The sequence below is a fragment of the Tiliqua scincoides genome, chromosome 1 (genome assembly GCF_035046505.1).
Source record: "Tiliqua scincoides isolate rTilSci1 chromosome 1, rTilSci1.hap2, whole genome shotgun sequence".
NCBI lineage: Eukaryota > Metazoa > Chordata > Lepidosauria > Squamata > Scincidae > Tiliqua > Tiliqua scincoides.
The window spans coordinates 119,901,333-119,925,411 of NC_089821.1; the positions used below are offsets into that span (position 1 = coordinate 119,901,333).

At 43.8% G+C, this 24,079-nt stretch overlaps 1 protein-coding gene across 3 annotated transcripts in view; it reads right to left on the reverse strand.

The window, feature by feature from the left end:
- Positions 1-24,079, reverse strand: part of ANKRD44 (ankyrin repeat domain 44) — a 144,647-nt gene that overhangs the window by 63,624 nt on the left and 56,944 nt on the right. For all 3 annotated transcript variants that reach the window (XM_066615920.1, XM_066615834.1, XM_066616007.1), the window contains exons 2-4: positions 23,053-23,136; positions 11,891-11,969; positions 3,211-3,281 (exon numbers count right to left, since the gene is read on the reverse strand). In XM_066615920.1, the coding sequence (XP_066472017.1) occupies positions 3,211-3,281; positions 11,891-11,969; positions 23,053-23,136 (234 nt within the window). The remainder of the gene's footprint in view (positions 1-3,210; positions 3,282-11,890; positions 11,970-23,052; positions 23,137-24,079) is intronic.

Consider the following 24,079-nt stretch of genomic DNA (forward strand, 5'->3'; position numbering starts at 1 on the left):
AGTCAATGGGACTTACTCCTGGGTAAGCGTGGGTAGGATTGTTAAAACTCTTCCTGCTTGGTGATGTCAATTCCCGTCATGATATCACTTCTGGTGGGTCCTGACAGATTCTCATTCTAAAAAGTGGGTCCCAGTGCTAAAAGTTTGAGACCCACTGATCTAAGGCATGGGCCCCTGGTTAAAACATATTAATTAATGAGACAGGACAACATCTCCCCTAGAAACAACTGAAAGTTGGATAGTCTGACCTCACTTCTCTCCCTTCAGGGAGATTAACTGTTCCCTTGTAGAATTAGTTTGGGTGGGGGGTGTATGTGTGTGAGATCTATGTTTTAAATTCTATTTCTCCCTTTTTTCTTACTCTTTGAGTTCGTCTGCGAATGGTCACTAGGATTGCCCCAACCATACCTTTTCTTGTGTCTGACTGCACACTGCCTCTAACACACAGCAAAACATTAGAGATGTGCATGTGTGTTTGTGCTCACACAGGTGCACACAAAGACACCCCCCCTCCCTTACCTGAATTCCAGGCTCAGTGATGAAATAGCAACATTCAACTTCGCACAGTGCTTCAGAGTCATTCCAAAAGCCCCCAGATTACAAAGTGCAGCCATAGCTTTTAACTACTCCTCCCCAAAGTCCATGCTAGATGACTCAGAGGGGAAGGCAGGGTCAGTGGCAACCAGAGATAATGCCTGGCTACCCAAAGACCCAAAATCTGTGGATCTCTATACCTCTTTGGACCACAATTCCTGCTTGGGCACCAAAGCCCCCAAGCAATCACAAATATCTTTACATTTGGAGTTTTAAAACAATACTCGTTTTATATCATTTGTGTCTGGAACACCATGGTGAGAATGGAACAGCTTGGCAAAAATGTCACTTGGATGCTTCCATCTCCCAGAGCAAGATCAGAATTCAATCACACATGCTCCAACACTTCCTACTATAAAACACCAAGTATATAAAAGCAACATGTGGATAATTGTCACTCAAGATATTTCTTAAACCCTGGAAAACAACATCTCACTTCTCCCTACCTGTATCTTGAACTCATTTCTGCTTTTACTTTGCTCTTCACAGAGCATTGAGTAAAGTTCAGGCCTGTGTTGCTTAACAACATTCTGCTTGACAATGGACCACATATGGTCAAAGCACAACAAAGAGGCTCTTAATGAAGCAGTCAGGTCTCCCATTGCCTCTTCTTTGCATTAAGAGCCTCTTTGTTGAGTAAACAGACACTCTGCTACAGGCTATCTATCTCCAGTAGCCTGTGCAGCTAGCTAGTGTCTGGCAGGGAGCGTAGGTTTACACAACAAAGGCACTAGATTGGGCTGAATGTTTTCTTAATGACCTAATCACATAACAATGGGGATAAGAAAACATATCCCTGTCATTAAGTGATGCACACCTGTAAGGGCAGAATGGGTTTAGGAAATAGGAAATCCAGTACATCTTACCTTCATGCAGCAAGAGAGAGAGGACAAAAGTGAAGGAATAGTTGAAGTCCCAAAGCAGATTAAATTAAATTTGGTCAGGCCAAAGAACCATCTTGCAGCCCTGCAGCTTTTTCTTTTTTTTTGGGGGGGGGGGGGACACTTAATACACACAGAAAATGCACTTGACAGGAAGAAGGTTAGTCTGAACTCTTATCCTTGACACACTGTTTGTCCAGGTACAAACAAAACAATTCATATCAATTCAAGCATGAAAGCCTCCTTACCTACAGCATGAAGTGGTACTGTCCAGGAAAGGCTTTATCACTTCATTCTAACCATTGTATAAACTGACTCTAAGAATCCACAAGGTAATAGCCTGTGAATTCAGTTGCCTGACCAACGGCAGATATAGGCTGCAACACCTCAGCTCTGACTCTTTGACACATGGTGCTCCACAAAGCAAATAATGACCACTACCAGCACACACTTTCCAAGGAACACTGTCCAAGTTACTGTAGCCTCCTGAAGGCAACACACTCATTTCAGTCCATGATACCATGCAGATATAAGAGATTCAGGGCCCAATCCTATCCAACCTTCCAGCACTGATACAGCTGTGCCAACAGGACATGTGCTGCATCCTGCTGAGGGAAGGCAGACACAGAGGCCTGCTCAAGGTAAGGGAGCATTTGTTCCCTTACCTAGGAACTGTGTTGCAATTGCATCAGCACTGAAAAGTTGGATAGCATTGGGCCCTAGGTATCCTCAGTCCTCAGTCCATCAGTTATGGGAAACTCCAAAAACAGACACTACAAATGCACAGTGAGCCTGTGTATGGTGCAGTTGTTAGAACATTAGCCTAGAAGCAGAGAGAGTCGTATTCAAATCCTCTCACAACAAGGAAGCTCACTGAGAAATCTTTTCCCAATCACCACCTTCCAGCTTAACCTATCTCACAGGTTTGACTGTTATTTGCTAAGAGCTAAGGGTATAGTCCCTATGATTAATGCTTCAGTGCATCTGATCCAAATGCACTATATTGCGCTGGCTTTTTGGTCCATGCTGGTCACCTACCTGCACTGCAGCTGGAATGATTAGGAGATGAAAGTATGCAATGTAGTCAGTAACAGCTTTATAAGAGAAACTAGGTAACCCTTGCTACACATCCAGTTAAGTGCTGAAGCAGCCATACCAGTGACTAGTGTCAGAAAGGTTAAGTGCTGAAAAGCTTTTGCACACATGACATTATGTACTTGCAGCATGCTCAAAGGCAGTAGCCTTCTGCAAGAGTTGCAAAAAGCAACCCTCTAACCACTGGTGTCAAAAAAGGGGTGTTTCTCAAGCCCTTAACAGGTCACATAATGGTTGGTGCGCTGTGTTTGGCCTTGCCAAAGATCAGCTAAGGCAAAATACAATAAAATGGTATTAAGGCCGATTCACGGAACATGTGACCTTTGTGGTGTGGTTCATGCTCCTTCCTACCACCAAAACCAGTCTCCCAGTTCATAGCTTTATGATGCTGCTGAATCCACAGTTATTAAATAAATAAAATATGCACAGTTTGCTATTTTCCAAGAATCTTAACTTGCAGCTTTGCTACCTGGCAGATTTGAAAAATTGTGATGCAACTAATTTCTGGATTACAGATATGAGCTATAAGGGTCACAGTTATTCACCTTAACTGCCCAGAAATGATATTTACATTGCCAGTGAATATATGAAGTACAGTACAGGCTGCCAGAGGACACAGTGCCTGAAATATATCACTCACTTCACTCCTTGAAGCAACTGCTCGGTGGAGAGGGGTCAGCCACATGTTATCCTTGGCATTGACACGGGCCCCTGCAAATAAAAAAGCACACATCTGAAAATCACCTAGGGAAAAAGCAATAACTGACAATAAGACTTCCATTATACAGACAAGTAACTCGGGATGCAAGGATTCAAATGAAGTCCAGAATACACCCAGCCTCTCAACAAGGCTGATGATAACAGGGTTAATTTGCCTTTGATGACTCTTTGGAAAACAACCTGTAGAGATGAGCAAAGATGAGGTTTGCATTCCTTTATACCCTGAGATTAGCACCTCCTTCTAGAGATAAATAGATGTAAAAAATACAAGAGGAAAGAAGAGGTGACACCAAGGACGAAAGCTATAATTTTCCTGTACAGCCAGGGGCAGTCCATTAGGCAAAATAACACAGGTTACAGCAGTGGCAGATTGCTGAGGATAGGGGGAGAGGGCTGCAGGTTTGAGTGTCCCTTCACCCTGCCGCCACCACCTTGCTCCAGCCTGCTGTGGAGGCAACTCACACCAGCTTTCCACTGGCAAAAAGTGAATGGACACCTTCCTCTCTACCTTGATCCAAGCATGGTGTCTTCAGACACAGAACTGCAGGCCTTCTGGTTTGATTTCAGGGACTGTGCGAACAAAGTTGCTCCTTCATTCACACAGTCCCTTTAAATCAAACCAGAAATCCTGCACTTCTGCAACTGAAGAAACCACCCAAGGAACGTGGTAAGCAGGTGTTTATTTTTTGTAATCGTGCAGGCGTGGTGGACCCGAGGCAGCATTAGGCGGCATTCTGGGTCACACTGCTGCTGTGTACAGCTGAAAGCTTTCAAAGGCATCCTGAAAGCAAACTCACCAATCACATTTCCAGTAGACAGAAGGTGTTATCGTAACTGCAAATCAACAACTGCTTTGAAACACTGTGGGGGTAGGCTTTAAAACCACTATTGCTGGCTGCAGTGTCTCAGGTTGCCATGATATCCGAGTCCAGGATTGTTCCTACCACACATATATTAACAGCAGCAGCAGTGCTGTGACCTGTACAACCTTCTAGACCAGCACCTGGAGACAAACTTCTAGGTAGCTGGGAAATAACCAGAGGCAGAAGGACAGGGAAGGGACAAGTATTCCCAGGCCTACCTTCTTATCCTTTTGTCACTTTTTAAACTTACATTGTATAATACTTAATAATGCTGAGCACATCCTACTTCTACAGCTTCTGCATGAGAAAATGCACCTCTCATTGAAAAAGAGTGCTTGACACCAGCAACACTTTCCCACCTTCTTCACAGAAAATCCAGTCAATCTATGAATACTTTATTTTATTTTTAGTTGTTGTGGGGAAGAAAACAACATGCTCCCCTACTCCAGTGATGACTTTTTTTTTTTAAAGAAAAAGGTAAATTGGGCTGCAATCTTGTGCACACCTACCTGGGAGTAAGCCCCTCCAAAGACAGTGGAACTTACTTCAGGCTAAAGGTGCACAAGAGTGCACTATAAGTCTCCTTGTGCTCACTCATAAAATCATCATTAACTGTAGTATGTCATTTTCTCTGAACGGGAACTTGGAAGGACCATCTTCCACGGTTAAATAACGGTTGGAGCATTCATTCACTGTTCATCTACACGTAAAACAGGTCTCAGAAAATAAGGTAGCACTGGAGAATAGATTTTCCTCAAAAGGCACTTACTCTTTTCAGTGAACCACCACTGCTGCCAAAAAAGAAATTCAACCAAATACAATAAGACTAAAATGATTGCAGTACAGTACAGAAATAAACTAACATGTTATCAGTTTCACCATACTCTGGTTTTCACATATCCTCTTTGTATGTTTAGCAGGGTCTGTTTTCCTGATGGCACAGAATGATCTTCATGGCTAGTACAGCTGAGCATGTACGTTTTAAGTGATTTTGCAGAAGAACCTATATAGAAATCAGCCCAAAACAAAAAAAGTCATTTGACCCCCACATTGTAAGACTCACACAGCACTGCTATAAGCACTGCTCCTGGGCCATTAAGTTGCCCTTTGGATTAGAGAAAATGCTAGGACAGTAATGATCAGAAGGAGAGGTAATCATCTAGACCAGTGGTTCTCCAACTTATAGCACTGGAACCCACTTTTTAGAATGAGAATCTGTCAGGACCCACCGGAGGTGATATCATGACCGGAAGTGACATCATCAAGGAGGAAAATTTTTAAGAATCCTAGGCTGTAATCCTAATTTATAATTAATATTTGACTGATTGAGTGATTGATTTGCAAAAAACTCAATCCATTTCTCATAATGAAGCAGCCCTAATGAATAGCCTCAAGGCTTCAGGGCCTTAGTTACATGACCCAGCCTTCACTTGCCCCCACTACCTGTCATTGACAGACTTGGGGGGAAAAACACACTAGAAAAAAGACACTCAAACATTTATTGCACTATACTTACACAAGCTTGCAAACTGCAGGAGCTCAGCTCCTTGCAAACTGAAGAGGTTCAGCTGCTTGTAGGACAGTTAGTAGCTATTTGAATTTTGAACAGCCTCAGGGCTTGAGGCAGTTAGTTATCTGATCTTTCCATCACTGTGTTTTTACTGGAGGCTCTGCTGGCCCCAACAAAAACTGGGTCATGAGCCACAAAGTGGGTCCTAACCCACAGTTTGAGAAACACTGTCTTAACAGTAGTGTCATAGCTTGCAAGCAGGCTCTGCAATGTAGAGACTGCTTTATCACAAGGCTGGTAACCTGCTGGAAACCCAGCTTTATCATAGTGCTGATCTCTCATTAAGATCTTCATACAGGCCAGAAGGGTACTCTCTCTTGCAGCTGTTTCAGGTATACCCCACCTTCAATTTAGCTGACTAAACAGAAGGGAAAAGATGTCTGCTAATGCCAAAAATCCAGACACCCCTTTCAGTCCATATTAAACCCTTACCATAGAAATCTCTCTTATTGCTTCTGCTCTCTCTGGGCCAGGGTGCTCTAACAATGGAGGAACATCTTCATTCCTAGAGTGCCCTGGTGAAGAGAGGCATTGCAGTGCCAACAGAACATAGCAGCAAGAGGGGATGTGGAACAGGCTTACCTGTCTTCCAGGGCTCCCTGCTTTAACACTGGCCCTGATGTTGCATCTCTCCTTTCCACCCATGAGCAGAACACTCTAGGAATGGAGATGTCATGACTCCATTCCTGAGGCTGCTCTATGGTGGAAAGGTGAGTCAGAGCACCAGCTCCAGCATCAAGGGGTCCTGAAAACTTGACCCCCAATCCCCCTCCCACAATTAATTCTCTTATGGAGTTCGTTCAGAGCTGTCAAATGAGCTATTGAGTTGGCATCCTTCAGTCTCGGAAGACTATGGTGTCACGCTCTGAATGGTGGTTCTGGAACAGAGTGTCCTCTCCAGTGCGCGAAGCCTGGGTAAAGTAGGTATGGAGGATAGGCTGTTACCCATGCAGCAAATCCCCCCTCTCCACGTCGCTGAAATGGTCCAATGGAAAGGCAGAGGCCAATATGGTTGGTTCCAGCGGCGTCGCAGGAGTTGCCAGAACGTGACTGTGTTCAGCCATGAACTGCCTCAGGGACTCCGGCTCCGGATTTTGCCTCGAGGTTGACTCCTGAAGCATTTTCCATAACTGAATGTAGCCACAAGGCAGTGGAGGTTTGGGATCAGAGTTTTCCTTCTCTCAGATGAGCTGCCTTCCTAGGCTGACGAGCCCCATCTACCCGGTGGCTGTTTAGTCGCCTCTTACGGCAAGTACAGCCAAACTGAACTATAAAATAAAATGAGCTATAAACTGAGCTATAATATAAAATGAGTTATAATATAAAATGAGCTATAAGGTTGGGTTTAACAGACTGTCTATTATTTCTGATTGAACTGAGGATTCAATGTATGCACCTGAACAAAATTAAAAGGAACATTAAAATTAAAAGGAACAGCTGAACACAAGTCAACTTAGTACTGCAGTCCTCTCTGGACTATATGAGCTTCTAAAGAAGAACTGCTAACAATTGCTAACTTTAAACAAACAAAAAACTAACTTGGGTGAAGCTGCTACTGCTTTTCTTCCCCTTCTCAAAGGATGGCAGGGAACAACAGACCTTGCCAAATAGTTATTAAAGATGGTCGAAATATGTTTATGTTAATTGGCTTTTTAAGTGTACCTTGCTCCTCCGTTTTTATCACAAGGCCTCCTGAGTCTTTGTTGAGAAGGACAGGACAGGAATTTTTAAAATAATAAACCAACAGGTTTCTAAAAATAGCCTTTTCTAACACAATGTGACGTTGAAAAAGTTGTCAGTGTTGCACTTAGACTATGGGACTTAAAAGGCAGTAGAAAAATCTCTCTTGAGGGATAACCAATCCAAATCAAGGATGATTGATCTACAGCTGTTTATAGAAGAGCTTGTACAGGCTGCAGCATCTGACCTCCTGGCAGAGCTACCTCTGCCTGAGAGGAAGTACAGCCCCTTCCCAAAACCTTTCCTGAGGAAGCTTGTCCATCCAACCATTCTGGACACTTGTCCATGGTGCTAAATCTCCTGCAGCCAGACCCAAGATCCTGTTTGTGTAGTAGGAGCGATAGTTTCTAACTCTGGCAAAGGTCACTCACTGAGTGAAAGATATGGAAGAGGGCAAAGACTATGGCCTGTGTTCAGGTCCTCCAAACTGCTAATGCCTGCTTTACCAGAGGCACCATGGTTGCCTATCACTGTGTGTGTCCTGCCCAATCAAATGCTGTGCAAGGCTACAATCGAAAACAGGCTTACCTACTAGAGAGCAAACCCCACTGAACTCAGAAGGGACTTTCTTTGGAGTAAGCGTGTTTAAGATGACACAGCAAGAAGCACAACAGATTATTTGAGCTGCAAGCTTCCAAATATAGAAAACAGAGGTTTTATTCTGCTTTCCGAATGAGCTAGTGCTGCTCCTCAATGATTTAACCTGCAGTATATACTCCTTCACAGGTAAAATTTGTATACATGCCTTTAAAAACTTGAAAACTACGTACTTGCAGGTGCAGCACTGCAGCAAAAATCTTATTTTCCTAATTTTCTCATAATTGATTTTGAAATTTGAAGGAAAAAACCAACATATGAAATGGTATTTTATGGATTCGGATCATTGGTCCATCTAGACCAGTGCTGATTGGCAGAGGTATTGCTAGTTATCAGGCATAAATCTTCTCTATAGCTTGCTACCTAATACCTTTTTAAATGGAAATCTGGGGTTGAATGTGCTGTTTTCTGCATACATTCTACTACTGAGCTATAGGCAACTACAGGCAGAACTTCAAAAATCCCTTCCCCCAGTATAACTTCAGACTAACAATCCAGTGCCAGACCTTCAGTCAGTATAAACCTATGTCAGCCATGCTAACTTCAGTGTCGTGGTGCCATTTTTACACATCTGGCTGCTGGTCTTTTACTTTCCTTCTGAATAATTCCTGTTTTAACAGTAACCTAGAGGCCCATTTCTGATATGTCTCAACGCACAGGACATATGCTTTATTCATTAGATGCTATGTTTATTTGTACTATCGCCGGTTCATGTGCCACAAGTCTATGAGCATATTTCACAGAATGTCTCTCTTGAGCCTTGTACGAAATTCAATGGGCTGATTCTTTTCACAGCGTCTCGCCATGCTGACAATATTGCTATTGGTTGTAAATCTTTCTTGCACTCCTTTAAATTAAAAGCAAATGCAAAAGACATAAGCCCATGGAGTTGGCTGCTTACATTGATCACGTTCACCAGATTATGAAGCACTGCCAAAAATATAAGATGGTTTTTTTTAAGGAAGAAAGGAAGATCCAACTGCTAGTACTGTATGATAGAGAAACAATAGAGAAGGCCTCCCTTCAAATCTTGCAAGTCACTATAGTGAAGTGATTTATGAGTCACAACCCTGGATTATTCCATGGGGGGTACAAGGAGCGATGTGTGATGTGAATAATGATATTTCAGCAGCTGAAAGACTAAAGCAGCCAGAAAACATACATATATCACCTTTGATTCCATCACAAGACCTCACAAAATATTATTTCATCAGATTTCTTGTTCACAAAAGAGGTGAATTACCAAGACTGCAGCTTCTCATAGAGTTTTGTGCACAAAAGTTCCACTGAAACCATGGAGGGCACAGGCAGTAGCAAAGAAGTGAATATATTCTTCATAATTGCATTTAAAATAATTGTGTTCATTTCTGCCTCTTAGACTTTCAAAACATTTGTCTAAACCAAAAAGAGTATAACAATCCTACACCTACTGTCTTTCCCCCATTTGCTAGCAGCTCTGCTTCCTCTCCACAATTGTTTCATTGCATTTTCTTTATTTTGCATGCTGCTTTGGGGCTTGCAGACAAAAAGCAGTTTAGGAATATGACCATTTTAAAAATTGACTCCCCAGTGCATCCCTCTTGTGACATTTTCCCTATAAGCAACCTACAAATCAGGTCAACAACAAAGTGGGGACCAGTGAAGGCTTTCAGCCAGCCTTGGCAAGAATCATAACCATGCAGTGTAGCCATGGAATAAGCACAGGTGACATATCCTTTCATTAAAACACCCATATTCCACCTTCCATTCCCAACAAAGCAGCGTATAACATTTTAAAACCAACATACCAATTCATGTTCATTTCCAGATAAAAGCATCAAGTTTGGAGGAAAAATGTAACTTGGCAAATAAATGTACAAACGAATAATAATAATAATAATAATAATAATAATAATAATAATAATAATAATAATAATAATAATAATAAAGGTATTTATATACCGCCTTTCTTGGTCGTCAAATTTCTCCTCAGACTTTAATTCAACGCGGTTTACATAGGCAGGCTGTTTAAATCCCCATAGGAATTTTTACAATTAAAGAAAGGTTCTATCTTTCAAGAACCACACAACATTTCAGATTGAACTTTTGCAGTCTGTATCACTTTCTGGCCTCCTCCCACACAAGCTGACAAGCAGCTCCTTCCAAAGAGCAGGTGGAATAACTCGGCTCAGCTTGTCAGCTGCTTCAAGTTCTCGCTGTTCATGGTGCCGGTGGCCTCAAACTGGCAACCTTCAGATGTTATCTTCAGGCAAATAGAGGCTCAACCCTCTAGACCAGACCTCCTGCCCAGTTGGCAGGAGGCAGAAACTAGTTGTTTCACCAGTGAGTACTTTGGTTTGTCTGCACAATTACAGGCTGCACAAAATCATTCTATTCAACGCGGTCACATCTGTAACTGATTTGCTTCCAAAGTGTTGCAGGGGTTTCTTCATATGATAGGTTGGACACGGGCCTTATAGGATGCTTCCAGCTTTTTAAAATTAGATTGCAGCCATAATTAAAAGCATGTTTATACTGTAAATGTGTATTTTAACAGTCAAGATTAGCTCTATGTTTACCATTTAGAATAATTAATCTCATTTTAGCAGTGAGTAATAACTGGTGACCACACTTCAATTTGCTAGGAGATGTGTGTGAAGCAAAAGCCTCCAATGAACATCACACACTCTGGGGATCTCACTGACATCTTAGTTCCTATAGCTAGTTACTAGATAGTACTATCTAGTAACTATTCCTCAACTTTTTAAAAACTCTACCATGCAAAATAAATGCTTATAATATATAGGTATTATACACACCCACCCACCTAAGATTTAAGAAACAGGAAATGCTGCACATTGCCAAAAAGGAAGTATGTCTCTATACTTAAACATGTTTTCCACTCAAAGCCTATGTTCAGTACCACTACTAATTAGCACATGGCTTTACTGAAGCTCCTCAAAGGTTTGCAAAGGTTGTAAAGGAAAGAAAAACAACATCTCCCAGCACCTCTGCTGTTATTCTGGTTTGGTTTCGTATGTCAACATGATGCCTCATATCCAATCTACACAGATTTGCAGTCACCTGCTGGCCTCGTGGGCTGTCCCACAAGAAGAGCCAGGAGCTGTTAGGCTTGCAGGTCTTTCAGAACTTCTATTACAGGTATCTCAAGAGTGCTGTCTTCAGTCTTTCACTGGCACTTTTGTCCAATTATACCTACACCTCCTACCGGTTGCATATCACCTACACAACCTATAGGTTGCAGACCGGTCACTCAGGTGGTGGTCAACCTGATCCATCCTTCTCCATCTGAAGAGACTCAGCATCTGAGTTTGTAGTTTGCAAGACATCCTACCCAGTTGCAGACATCTTTCTGCCCTCTGTCAACACTTCCTTGTGCTTCTGACACTTTTTCAGCCACCTCTGAGTCTCCCTGGCTTTTAGTGAATCCAGCTTGTTTGGCAGCATTTCCCATTTCTCAGCATGGCTGAGCTGCCCAGAAGGATTGCCAATACAGGGATAGGCTGTGGAAGCAATGCTCACAACTCCACCTCATTCATTGCTCAGATACTTGAGGTGAGTGCTGGGAAAACACCATAACTCTACAACAGAAACAAAACCTGGAGGAAACACATCTGAAACTCCCTCAATAAATGAGTAACAATAATTGAGTAACAACAGTGACAACACTTAAAATACACGCGCACACAGCTTGAAAAGGCTCAGCATTTATCTACTAGCTGTGAAAGGTCTTGGTTTGGTTGGTTATCCCTATTAACAGTATCAGAAAGGGACTGTTATCAGTGCCTATTCACTGTCATTTGTTCCCTTCGCTAGCTAATAATACATACCTGACAAGATGAGGAGCTCAATGATCTCTGCATCACCTAGGAAAGCAGCTACATGAAGAGGGGTACGCTTCTCAGTGTCCTAAAAACACAGCAGAAAAGAGTAAAACACAGTAGACTTTTTTTGTTGAAAAGCAGTATATAAATATTCATCTTCAGAAGAAGAAGATATTGTGTACTGTGGGTCCTCCTCATCTGCAGGTTCAGAACCCTTGGATTTGACTCACCGCGGGTTCCAAATCACTGGAGGGCCTCACCGAATGTCCTGGTTGCAACGCAGGGGCTTCTGAGATGCACTTTTGGTTTTTTACAAAAAAAACTCTTCTTCTCAGAAGCTTTTGGGACCCGTTCTGAGGCATGCAAAGGCCGTGTACAGCTTCCCCAGAACACCTCTGAACACCTCAGAACACCTCTGGATGGAACTGGAAGGCACTTACAGTCCTGTCCGAAAGTCCTTGGAAGGTCATGTCCAAAGGAACAGAAGCCCCGTGGATACTGAGGTCCCATCTGTACTGCCAAGAGGTTCATGCGGGTCCTGATGGCTAGCTTGTGGGCTGTAGCCCTCAGGAAGGGGAACAAGGCCAGGTCTGCAGGCAGATGTCAAGCGCCACCTTGCTTCACCCACCATGCTCAACAGTACCCGTGTACCACAGACAGAGGGACTTAAAGTCATGCTTAGAAAGAGCACAACTATTGCTGCCTTGCTAAAGGGAACCTGCTGGAAGTGACCCAGGCCACTGACAAAACTAACAGCTAGAGGTTCTCAATGCCTCGTTCCCTCCACAGCAGATCTGACTGATTAACTGCAATAAAATTCAGCCCAGCACTGAATCTCATGGAACCTATTACCCAATATAATTTTATATACTACTATCAGATTGTTAGGTTGCTAGTGCAGAATTCATGTGTAGATGGGAGTTACAGATATGTAACTACTTATGGGGAAATATTCTGATCTTGATATAGCCTTATTTCTGGAAATCAGAGACCAGCAGCTCTGGTTTTTACCTTGAAATTGAAGATGCAACCTTGTCGGTTTTTAACCTGTTATACCTGACTAGCTCTTTGCCAACAAAAAGAAATTAAAATACAAATATTTATTTTTTTCTTTAAAAAAATTTATATCCTGCCTTTCTTCAATGACACAAGACAGCCCACAATATTAATGAAGAAGCACAAATTTCAAACACACTAAGACAGCAGAGCACACCAAAGGAAAGATATAAAAAAACAAAACAATCAAGAATGATCAGAGAGGTCCTGCTGGAACAGATGCATCTTCAGCCTACTTCAAAGGAAGGAGGGAGTATGGCCAGCCCACTGATTACGCAACTTGAACGCATTGCTTATAGAGGCGCCTTGCACGTTGGCAGCAAACTGATGAAAGCCCTCCCTCCTCCAACCCACCACTCAATGGAGCTCCTCTGGTTACCACTTCTATCTTCTTCTTATTTGCTGCGAGTGAACAAGAAGAGGATTGGGAGAACAGCAGTTCCCTTATTCCTTTCATTAATTGACTGTGCTTAGGGTCATTTGTTTTTTATTAACAACAGGGAAAGCACAGCATACTTGCCCAGGGAAAGCCGCCCTGGGTCCCTTTGGGGAGAAGGGCGGGGTATAAATAAAGTTTAATAATAATAAAATAATTAATAATAATAAATACTTTGCTTCTCCTGTTTATTTTCAAAAAAAGGCCCATGTGAGAACAAGGAAAAAGAGGTTTTATTCTGGTGAATCTGGGCCTACCCTGAATGGAGCACTGTATTATTTCAATTAATTACCTCCTCTGTTCATTTCTTTAGGCATAAGGGAGATTCCATTTCCATATTAATGCATCCCCAGCAGCCACGCACAATATATAAAAACCTCAAACAGGTGATTCAGAAGCAGGAATGATTTGCATCAGTCCCCTAACAGGAGTGTAAAGTTTCATGCATTTGACAGACATCTTTACAATTATCCACCTCTCATTCTTCACCTGTATTCCACCTAGACATAATTATGATGACAACGTTACAAATTTAATTATGAAGGAAATGGCCGTAAGTACAAGACAGATGACTGGTTATCAAGTAGTGTGCATACATGCAGAAGCACTAGAATATCAAGCTGAGCTAGATCCAAAGGTGAAGGTAGAATGCACAGCTGCTGGTTTGGCGGCCCAGTCCTATCTGCCATTTGTGTCAGTGAAACGTGTTCTGCAGGCATAAACAGCTTTACGGCTATCACAAATGTGACTAGGCCTATGCACAGGGCCTGGCTGCGGCAAGCAGCCAGGTGTGCACAGAGACAGATACCAGACACCCACTGGTGGGTGCAGGTAAGCTGGTGCAGGGGACTGGAAGGAGGTGGGGAGGGGGCTGAATGGGGTAGAAGTTTGGGGGAATAAGGTGCTGACGGGAGTGGGGAGGAAGGTTGATTGGGCTGAGGTTAGGTTAAATTTGTTCAATAAGTTTCAAGTCTCAGCTCTTCATCCAAGGAATGATTTTGTTACTTGTTACTTGAGAGAGAGAGATCTGCTCTCAAGGTATATTAAAAAACAAACAAACCATACTATCAGAAGATTGCTCTTTGTAAACAATAATTGTGCATACTTTCTGCACACCTGCATATTAAAAATAGCCTAACCCACAATTTAAAACATTGCAAAAGTTTCTTTTTGTACTACATGGAAAGAGAACCCAAAACAAGGGATAAGCACATTACATGAAAAGATGGACCTCAAGCGGATGCCACGCTTGCCATAATTCTGTCCCTCACTACCCTGCCAGACATGGCCAAGCTGGCTAAAAACCCCAACGAAGACAGGGGTAGATGATAAAAACTTACTTCCACAGCCAATCACAGTAGGGAATCAAAAAATTCCTACATGGTCCCAAATGGTGGCCAGCTAACCTCAGATTCTTGCCTAAAGGGCAGGTGGGTGAGTTCTGTCACAGCCAAAACAAAAGAAGCTGAAGGAGGCTTCCGCGTTGCTTTGCACAGTGGAACAGAGCCCACCCCTTTTGGTCTGCCCAGCAGCAGTCCAGCACATCATGCGGAGAGAGTCAGGCAAGGCAGACTCTCTCTCTGCATACACAAATGGAGACCCATTCCTAGTGAAATGCAGAAATTTGAGATTTGAGATTTTCAATGGTCTTGCTGTCTCCATAAATCATAAGCAGAATTATTGCTTATGCAAATCATAAGCAGAATTATTGAAAAAAGCAAATATATGCCTGTTAAAACAGAATTTCAAGGTGTGCAGACTAAATGTGGATATATTTGGCACAGAATTTATTTGCTTATTTTAGAGTCTGACTGAAGCCACTGGAACTCAAAAGCAGCAGACACAAATGTTCCTGGGCAGTTTCCCAGTCTACTCCTGACCAGATGTAGACCTGCTTAGCTTCAACAAGGTTGCTGACTCATCTGCCTTCAAACCATGCCCTAGGAATTTGCGCGATCAGCTCTGGATCAGCTCTGGACGTGGCATTAAAGCTCTTAAGTGAGATTTAAAGTCTTCACCTAGCTATAAAGTTGGTAAACTTAAGCCAGACACCAAGTTGCAACCATGATATATTGCCAGGCTCAACACCAAACTATAGAAAGATTAAGTGGCAGTGAAGGAAAGTTGAGGCCAGGGCCCCATACACTGCCCTTCCTCTTCCCTTGAGAAGAGGGCTGCTACCCAGTGTACGGTTTTTAAAAGGACCCCTAAATAAAATAACAACAACAACAAAAAAGCTATGCAGTCAGACAGCCAGCAGCAGGGTGGGGGCTATCCAGTGTTCTGCATCGAGTGCCACATGTATGATTATATGCCTCTGGGGCATAAGTCATGGGTGTGTCCTCGGTGCAAGGAGCTCCAGGCTCTCAGGGAACGCGTCCGCTCCCTTGAAGCCTTGGTGGCCAACCTGGTGAAGCGCAGGCAGCCAGAGGAGGACCGTGGGGAGACTTCCGGGGACGATCAGGCTTCGTCCCAACCTCAGGCGTGCAGCTCCTCGGCTGCCCGGGTGGGAAGTCTCGGGACTGGAGGACGTCATCCTGGAGAGGAGGGAAACAATCCCCTAGGGGGGATCCCTTCTCCAGGGGATGGGCCCGTATCCGAGCGCACTCGGGATACTCCTCAGCGGGAGGGGGGTCGGGGGCTTCTTGTAGTGGGGGATTCGATTATTAGAAACATAGAGAGGGGGGTTTGCGACGGATGTGAGGACCGCATGGTGACTTGCCTGCCTGGTGCGAAGGTTGCGGACATCACTTCTCGTCTAGACAGACTAGTAGACAGTGCTGGGGGAGAGGTAGCGGCTGTGGTGCATGTCGGCACCAACGACGTGGGTAAGTGTAGCTGGGAGGTCCTGGAGGCCAAATTTAGGCTTTTAGGCAGGAAGCTGAAAGCTAGGACCTCAAAGGTAGCGTTCTCTGAAGTGCTACCTGTTCCACGCGCAGGGCCAGCTAGGCAGGCGGAGATCAGGGGTCTCAATGCGTGGATGAGACGGTGGTGTAGGGAGGAGGGGTTTAGATTCGTTAGGCACTGGGGAACGTTTTGGGACAAGCGGGGCCTGTACAAGAGGGACGGGCTCCATTTGAACCAGAATGGAACCAGACTGCTGGCGCATAACATTAAAAAGGTGGCAGAGTAGCTTTTAAACTGATCCCTGGGGGAAGGCCGACAGGAGCCGAGGGGCATCCGGTTCGGGACTCCTCATCCCTATGGGATGAGGATGGGGAGGTTAGAGAACAACAAGACAAAGGCAGGGTAGGAGAAGAAATTGGGAAAGGTAGGGTGATGGGATGTGATAGACGGTTTGGCACAATGAGAGGATGCGGGGACAAAGGAGCAAATAAGCAGCCCATCCTGGGGCATTCCGTGTATAAATGCTTTTATGCGAATGCCCGAAGTCTACGAGCAAAGGTGGGAGAACTGGAATGTCTGGTGACAAGGGAAAATATTGACATAGTGGGCATAACGGAAACCTGGTGGAATGCGGAGAATCAGTGGGATACCGCAATCCCGGGCTATAAACTCTACAGGAGGGACAGGCAGGGGCGTGTTGGAGGTGGGGTGGCCCTTTATGTTAAGGAAGGGATAGAATCCAGCAAAGTAGAGATTGAAGGTGGGTCCGACTCCACCGTAGAATCTCTGTGGGTTAAATTACCAGGCTTGTGCAGCAATGTAATACTGGGGGCGTGCTATCGTCCTCCAGACCAGAAATCTGATGGGGACCTTGAAATGAGGAAACAGATCAGGGAGGTGACAAGGAAGGACAGGGTTGTAATCATGGGGGACTTCAATTATCCTCATATTGACTGGGTCAATTTGTGTTCTGGTCACGATAAGGAAACCGGATTTCTTGACATGCTAAATGACTGTGGCTTGGATCAGCTAGTCAAGGAGCCCACCAGAGGACAGGTGACTCTGGATTTAATTTTGTGCGGTACGCAGGACCTGGTTAGAGATGTAACGTTACTGAGCCATTGGGGAACAGTGATCATGCTGCGATCCGTTTTGATGTGCACGTTGGGGGAAGAATACCAGGCAAATCTCTAACAAAAACCCTTGACTTCCGACGGGCGGACTTCCCTCAAATGAGGAGGCTGGTTAGAAGGAGGTTGAAAGGGAGGGTAAAAAGAGTCCAGTCTCTCCAGAGTGCATGGAGGCTGCTTAAAACAACAGTAATAGAGGCCCAGCAGAGGTGTATACCGCAAAGAAAGAAGGGTTCCACTAAATCCAGGAGAGTGCCCGCATGGCTAACCAGCCAAGTTAGAGAGGCTGTGAAGGGCAAGGAAGCTTCCTTCCGTAAATGGAAGTCTTGCCCTAATGAAGAGAATAAAAAGGAACATAAACTGTGGCAAAAGAAATGTAAGAAGGTGATAGGGGAGGCCAAGCGAGACTATGAGGAACGCATGGCCAGCAACATTAAGGGGAATAATAAAAGCTTCTTCAAATATGTTAGAAGCAGGAAACCCGCCAGAGAAGCAGTTGGCCCTCTGGATGGTGAGGGAGGGAAAGGGGAGATAAAAGGAGACTTAGAGATGGCAGAGAAATTAAATGAGTTCTTTGCATCTGTCTTCACGGCAGAAGACCTCGGGCAGATACCGCTGCCCGAACGGCCCCTCCTAACCGAGGAGTTAAGTCAGATAGAGGTTAAAAGAGAAGATGTTTCAGACCTCATTGATAAATTAAAGATCAATAAGTCACCGGGCCCTGATGGCATACACCCAAGGGTTATTAAGGAATTGAAGAATGAAGTTGCAGATCTCTTGACTAAGGTATGCAACTTGTCCCTCAAAACGGCCACGGTACCAGAAGATTGGAGGATAGCAAATGTCACGCCTATTTTTAAAAAGGGAAAGAGGGGGGACCCGGGAAACTATAGGCCGGTCAGCCTAACATCCATACCGGGTAAGATGGTGGAATGCCTCATCAAAGATAGGATCTCAAAACACATAGACGAACAGGCCTTGCTGAGGGAGAGTCAGCATGGCTTCTGTAAGGGTAAGTCTTGCCTCACAAACCTTATAGAATTCTTTGAAAAGGTCAACAGGCATGTGGATGCGGGAAAACCCGTGGACATTATATATCTGGACTTTCAGAAGGCATTTGACACGGTCCCTCACCAAAGGCTACTGAAAAAACTCCACAGTCAGGGAATTAGAGGACAGGTCCTCTCGTGGATTGAGAACTGGTTGGAGGCCAGGAAGCAGCGAGTGGGTGTCAATGGGCAATTTTCACAATGGAGAGAGGTGAAAAGCGGTGTGCCCCAAGGATCTGTCCTGGGACCGGTGCTTTTCAACCTCTTCATAAATGACCTGGAGACAGGGTTGAGCAGTGAAGTGGCTAAGTTTGCAGACGACACCAAACTTTTCCGAGTGGTAAAGACCAGAAGTGCTTGTGAGGAGCTCCAGAAGGATCTCTCCAGACTGGCAGAATGGGCAGCAAAATGGCAGATGCGCTTCAATGTCAGTAAGTGTAAAGTCATGCACATTGGGGCAAAAAATCAAAACTTTAGATATAGGCTGATGGGTTCTGAGCTGTCTGTGACAGATCAGGAGAGAGATCTTGGGGTGGTGGTGGACAGGTCGATGAAAGTGTCGACCCAATGTGCGGCGGCAGTGAAGAAGGCCAATTCTATGCTTGGGATCATTAGGAAGGGTATTGAGAACAAAACAGCTAATATTATAATGCCGTTGTACAAATCTATGGTAAGGCCACACCTGGAGTATTGTGTCCAGTTCTGGTCGCCGCATCTCAAAAAAGACATAGTGGAAATGGAAAAGGTGCAAAAGAGAGCGACTAAGCTGATTACGGGGCTGGGGCATCTTCCTTATGAGGAAAGGCTACGGCGTTTGGGCCTCTTCAGCCTAGAAAAGAGACGCTTGAGGGGGGACATGATTGAGACATACAAAATTATGCAGGGGATGGACAGAGTGGATAGGGAGATGCTCTTTACACTCTCACATAATACCAGAACCAGGGGACATCCACTAAAATTGAGTGTTGAGCGGGTTAGGACAGACAAAAGAAAATATTTCTTTACTCAGCGCGTGGTCGGTCTGTGGAACTCCTTGCCACAGGATGTGGTGCTGGCGTCTAGCCTAGACGCCTTTAAAAGGGGATTGGACGAGTTTCTGGAGGAAAAATCCATTATGGGGTACAAGCCATGATGTGTATGCGCAACCTCCTGATTTTAGGAATGGGTTAAGTCAGAATGCCAGATGTAGGGGAGAGCACCAGGACGAGGTCTCTTGTTATCTGGTGTGCTCCCTGGGGCATTTGGTGGGCCGCTGTGAGATACAGGAAGCTGGACTAGATGGGCCTATGGCCTGATCCAGTGGGGCTGTTCTTATGTTCTTATGTTCTTATGAGGAAGCCATCTCTAGTGTCCTCTGAAAACATTTTGTCAGGATTCAAGTTCACATAAATATTCCAACCAAGAGAACTATGGGCGCAATCCTAGTTAGGTCCCAGGAGTTCATTACAGCTGCATGGAAAGTGGAATTAGAGTTAGTTCATAGCTCAAGCTTGTAATCGCTACTTACCCCCAGCTGAGTGGATATGGAGGCTTTTAAAAAACTAAGGGTGCAATCCTAACCCTTTATGTCAGTGCTTTCCAGCACTGGCATAGCGGTGCCAATGGGACATGTGCTGCATCCTACAGTTGGGTGTCATTCATGGAGGCCTCCTCAAAGTCAAGGAATGTTTGTTCCCTTCCCTCAGAGCTGCATTGCCCTTATGTCAGTGCTCAAAAGCACTGACATAAGGGGTTAGGATTTGGACAGTAGAGGAAGGACAGCATACCTTTGTTGGACAGTAGAGGAAGGACAGCATACCTTGCTAAGATAAATTGAGTGTGTTTCTGGTACCCACAAAACTGATCTGCTCAAAACAATAAAAAGTCAAGGATCTGTTTGTTGTAGGAAGAGGCAAGATTAATTTGTCTTTGAGTGTCATCCTTCAACAAACTTGTCTTCTGCATTGTTCTTTCTTTTTACTATGCATGAAACCGTATTAAAGAAGGCAGAAATTCATGCACCCGGAAAGAGATTTTTCTTACTAAGAGAAAGAATAATGAAAACAGAGCAATTGCATATGTACACTTATCTTTTTAAACACAAACCAATCTTTTTTGCATTTTGCATGTGTTTAAGTGCTCTTCTAATCAAAACTGTAAAGTGGGCAAAGATTACCAATGCAGATTACCAGATGCAGCCCACGGCAAGTTTCTATTCAGCCCGCAGCCAGCCTCTTGTCCCCCAAGAACTCTGGCCCACTCAACTGAATACAACTGGAGCTGTGCTCTGGTTGTGTCTGGAGGGTGTTCTGAGAGCCAGATAGGTTGAATGAATGAGCCCATTTGTTCATTTATTCACTCATCTAAGTTCCATCTCTTATTTATATAAATTTTAGATTTAAATTTTTTTCCGGCCCTCAACACTTTGCCAGATATTTGATGCGGCCCTCTGGCCAAAAAGTTTGGAGACCCCTGCAATGCATCCAACTAACATATCCTTTCTTTACATGCAGGCAGAGCTGCCTGAAGAAGAGTTATGTGTGACATGGAAAAAAGTGCACAGTTCAGATGTTGGTGCTATGTGAACAAGACCTGTTCTCATCTTAGCCAGCAAATCATGGTTTGGACAACCAGGCTTAGAAACTAAGATCAAAACTTTGCTTCCAATCCTGCTTTGCAAATCACTGTTTGAACAATTTGGATGTAATGGAAAAGCAGGGACTGCCGAAACCAGGAAGGTATTAATTGAGTTGGCCATGGGCAAGGGGAGTGGTTTGGCATTACACCTGAACCAAACCACATTTTTATCAAATGTAAACTAGTCAGCTTAATAAGTATAAAGTTGGCTTACTTATGTGTTATCTCTCAGAAAAACCAATAATATTTTACTTATCTCCCAACTTCAACAATGATCAGCTGCCTTAAACAGTACAGAATATTTGAATTTGTTACACGTACAACCAGAAAAATGCACAGCCCAATCCTATGTGTGTCTACTCAGAAGTAAGTCCCATTAGAGTCAATGGGGCTTACTCTCAAGAAAGTGTGGATAGGATTGGGTTGTTAAACAGAACAGGATATTTGAATTTGTTACCCGTACAACCAGAAAAAGGCACAATCTGTGACTTTTGTCCTGAGTAGCACCTACTGGCTTTGAAGACGTCAAATGGATAACTTCCACTACATGGAAATACATGGAATCAAAATTACAAAGTAATATAGAGCTGTAAAGAGCAAATTTTAAATTATAATCAAAAAGGATCTTATCTCTGGGGAAACAATGACAACGTGGGAAAATTCTTTTCTTCACCCCAGCTAACATTCTGTGGATATTTGGGAAGGGGACTGAATCAGAAGGAGCCCTTCAATAGTCTTCCAAGCAGAACGGTACAATTTCTCCCAGATAACACACTGACTGCAGAATCAGCAAAGCAGTCAATCACCGACCGTGCTCTTCCTCTACTTTCTAGCCTCATTACCCACTCCTCTCTCCATGATACTCACATGAAAAATGATCAACATTAGATACACATTCATCCTTTACAACTCAACCACACTGAAGTGTTTCGTCCTGCATTCTCACTAGACATGGCAAGGATCCATTTTAACATGGATTCTGCCAAACTGATGGAATAGTAGAAAAAAGTGTAGACACAGACCGAGTACATTAGAATCACTAAAATGGTCTCTCCAAGGGCTGTACATATTCCGCAATATTGTGACTATCTCATATAAGCACCGAAATTGTCTGTTTAGCCCTTGCCAGGTTAATGGTGGTGCGGTTTATGAGGGAGGGAACAATCCATTATACTTCAAACCAGTGGCATTGCTAGGGAGGTGTGGGACAGACCAGGCGACGTACACGGGGGTGACATGACTAACGGCCAAAAATGTTTAAATCTTGATATTTTTAAATAATACCATCAATGTTATATAACATCCGATGCGTAATTTCATGCAGAATGCAATGAAACAAACTGCGTTGAATTATCTCCATTCTATCAAGAATTATAGCCAAAAAAGCAGCAGGGGCAGGGAGACAGTGCAACACCACGCCCACTGCTCGGGGCGTTGCCCCACCCACTGCATGGGAGGGATCCAACTGCACCAGATGACGAAAACCAGTCACTGCTTTAGGCCACTGCTTTAGTGATGCCACTGCTTTAGACCACATGCAATGATTCTTCAGGATCACCTGTTTCTCTGGCACGCTCACCACTTCAGTACATGAAACAATGATGGTGGCCTGTGTATATTAAGAATGCCTGAGAAAGGAATCTCTCTCTTTACTAAATAAAGAGGAAAAGAGGATTGATTGCTTTGCGTCATTATTACAGTTATGCATTTTACTATGAATTATGGAAAAACAAAATCACAATTGACACTCTTTACTGGTGCTGTTGGAAACTGAAACCAAAAATAAGATTTTTGGGCATTACTATAAACCTTGCTCCATCTCCACCCAAAATCTCCCACTCCCCTGAAACAAAAAATGTCACTGCTAGAGGTATTTGAAAACAATGTTATTTATTTTACTCAGAAGTAAGGCCATTGGGTTCAGTGATACTTAGGCTGTAATCCTATCTTACCAGAAACAAACACCTCTAGTCACTGCTGCTGATCAAATCTCAGAAGACAAGTATTGCAAAAGAATGTCACACGGTAACTTACCAAAGCATTAACATCTTCTGTTTTGTAGATTAACATACGTATTTCATCTGGATCCCCGTTGAAAATTGCTTGGACCAGCGGTGGCTAATGAGACAAAACAGAAAGGAGAAAAACTGACATCAAAGTCATTACCTTACATGTTTTGACAAATTTCTTGTTATGTGGAATATTAACAATAATGATCATTGATATAGTGTTTTTTGAGTGTACAAAGCTCATCATATGCTGTTGTCCTTACAACAAACAAACCTTGTAAGGTAAGTATGATTCACCACACTGCAACTGGAGGAGCTGAAGTTGAGGTCACCTAAGACTACCTAAGGCCACACCACATGCCAGCCCCTTCCAAGCCTGATGCATCTGCATAGATTAATGTGGATTTGGGCCAGTGATACAGCTGACCCGTTGCAGCTGCTGGGTCTTACCCCTGGGCAAGGGGACAAATGTCCCCTTAGTCTAAGGAGACCTCCGGCAGCCAAAAATTCCCTGCAGGATAAAGTGTAGCCTGCAATAGTGCCACTGAATCACTGCACAGGGATTTAGGATGAATTGGTCTGAAAGATGTATCCGACAGTCCTCCCCCCCCACCCCATCCCATTTATCAAGAACAATAGTTGAACTCATTCAGACAGCATGATAAGCTATATATCCCACCAACCATAGCTTGTTCTCAGAAGAAAGAGAGCAGGTAGCATCAAACCCTGGTTTCAGTCTCTGGCTATGCTGCAAACTACAGTTAGCAATAACCATGGCTATGGTTCAGATGCCATGATTATGGTTTAGTCCAGGGCAGGAATGTGGAGGAGTGCACAGGCAAAGAGGAGAAGGAATGTGAGTCTGCAAGGTATTCCCAATCAACTATTCAAACCATTGTTTTGCAAATGGGGGAGTGAAACACTTGAAGTGGACCATAGACTGAAAATCACTTAGACTTTTTCATCTCAGGGCACACTGGCAAGGTGCTAAAATTGTCAAGGCACACCATCAGCTTTTTGATAATTAACAAGACACAACATGCAGCTGGTGA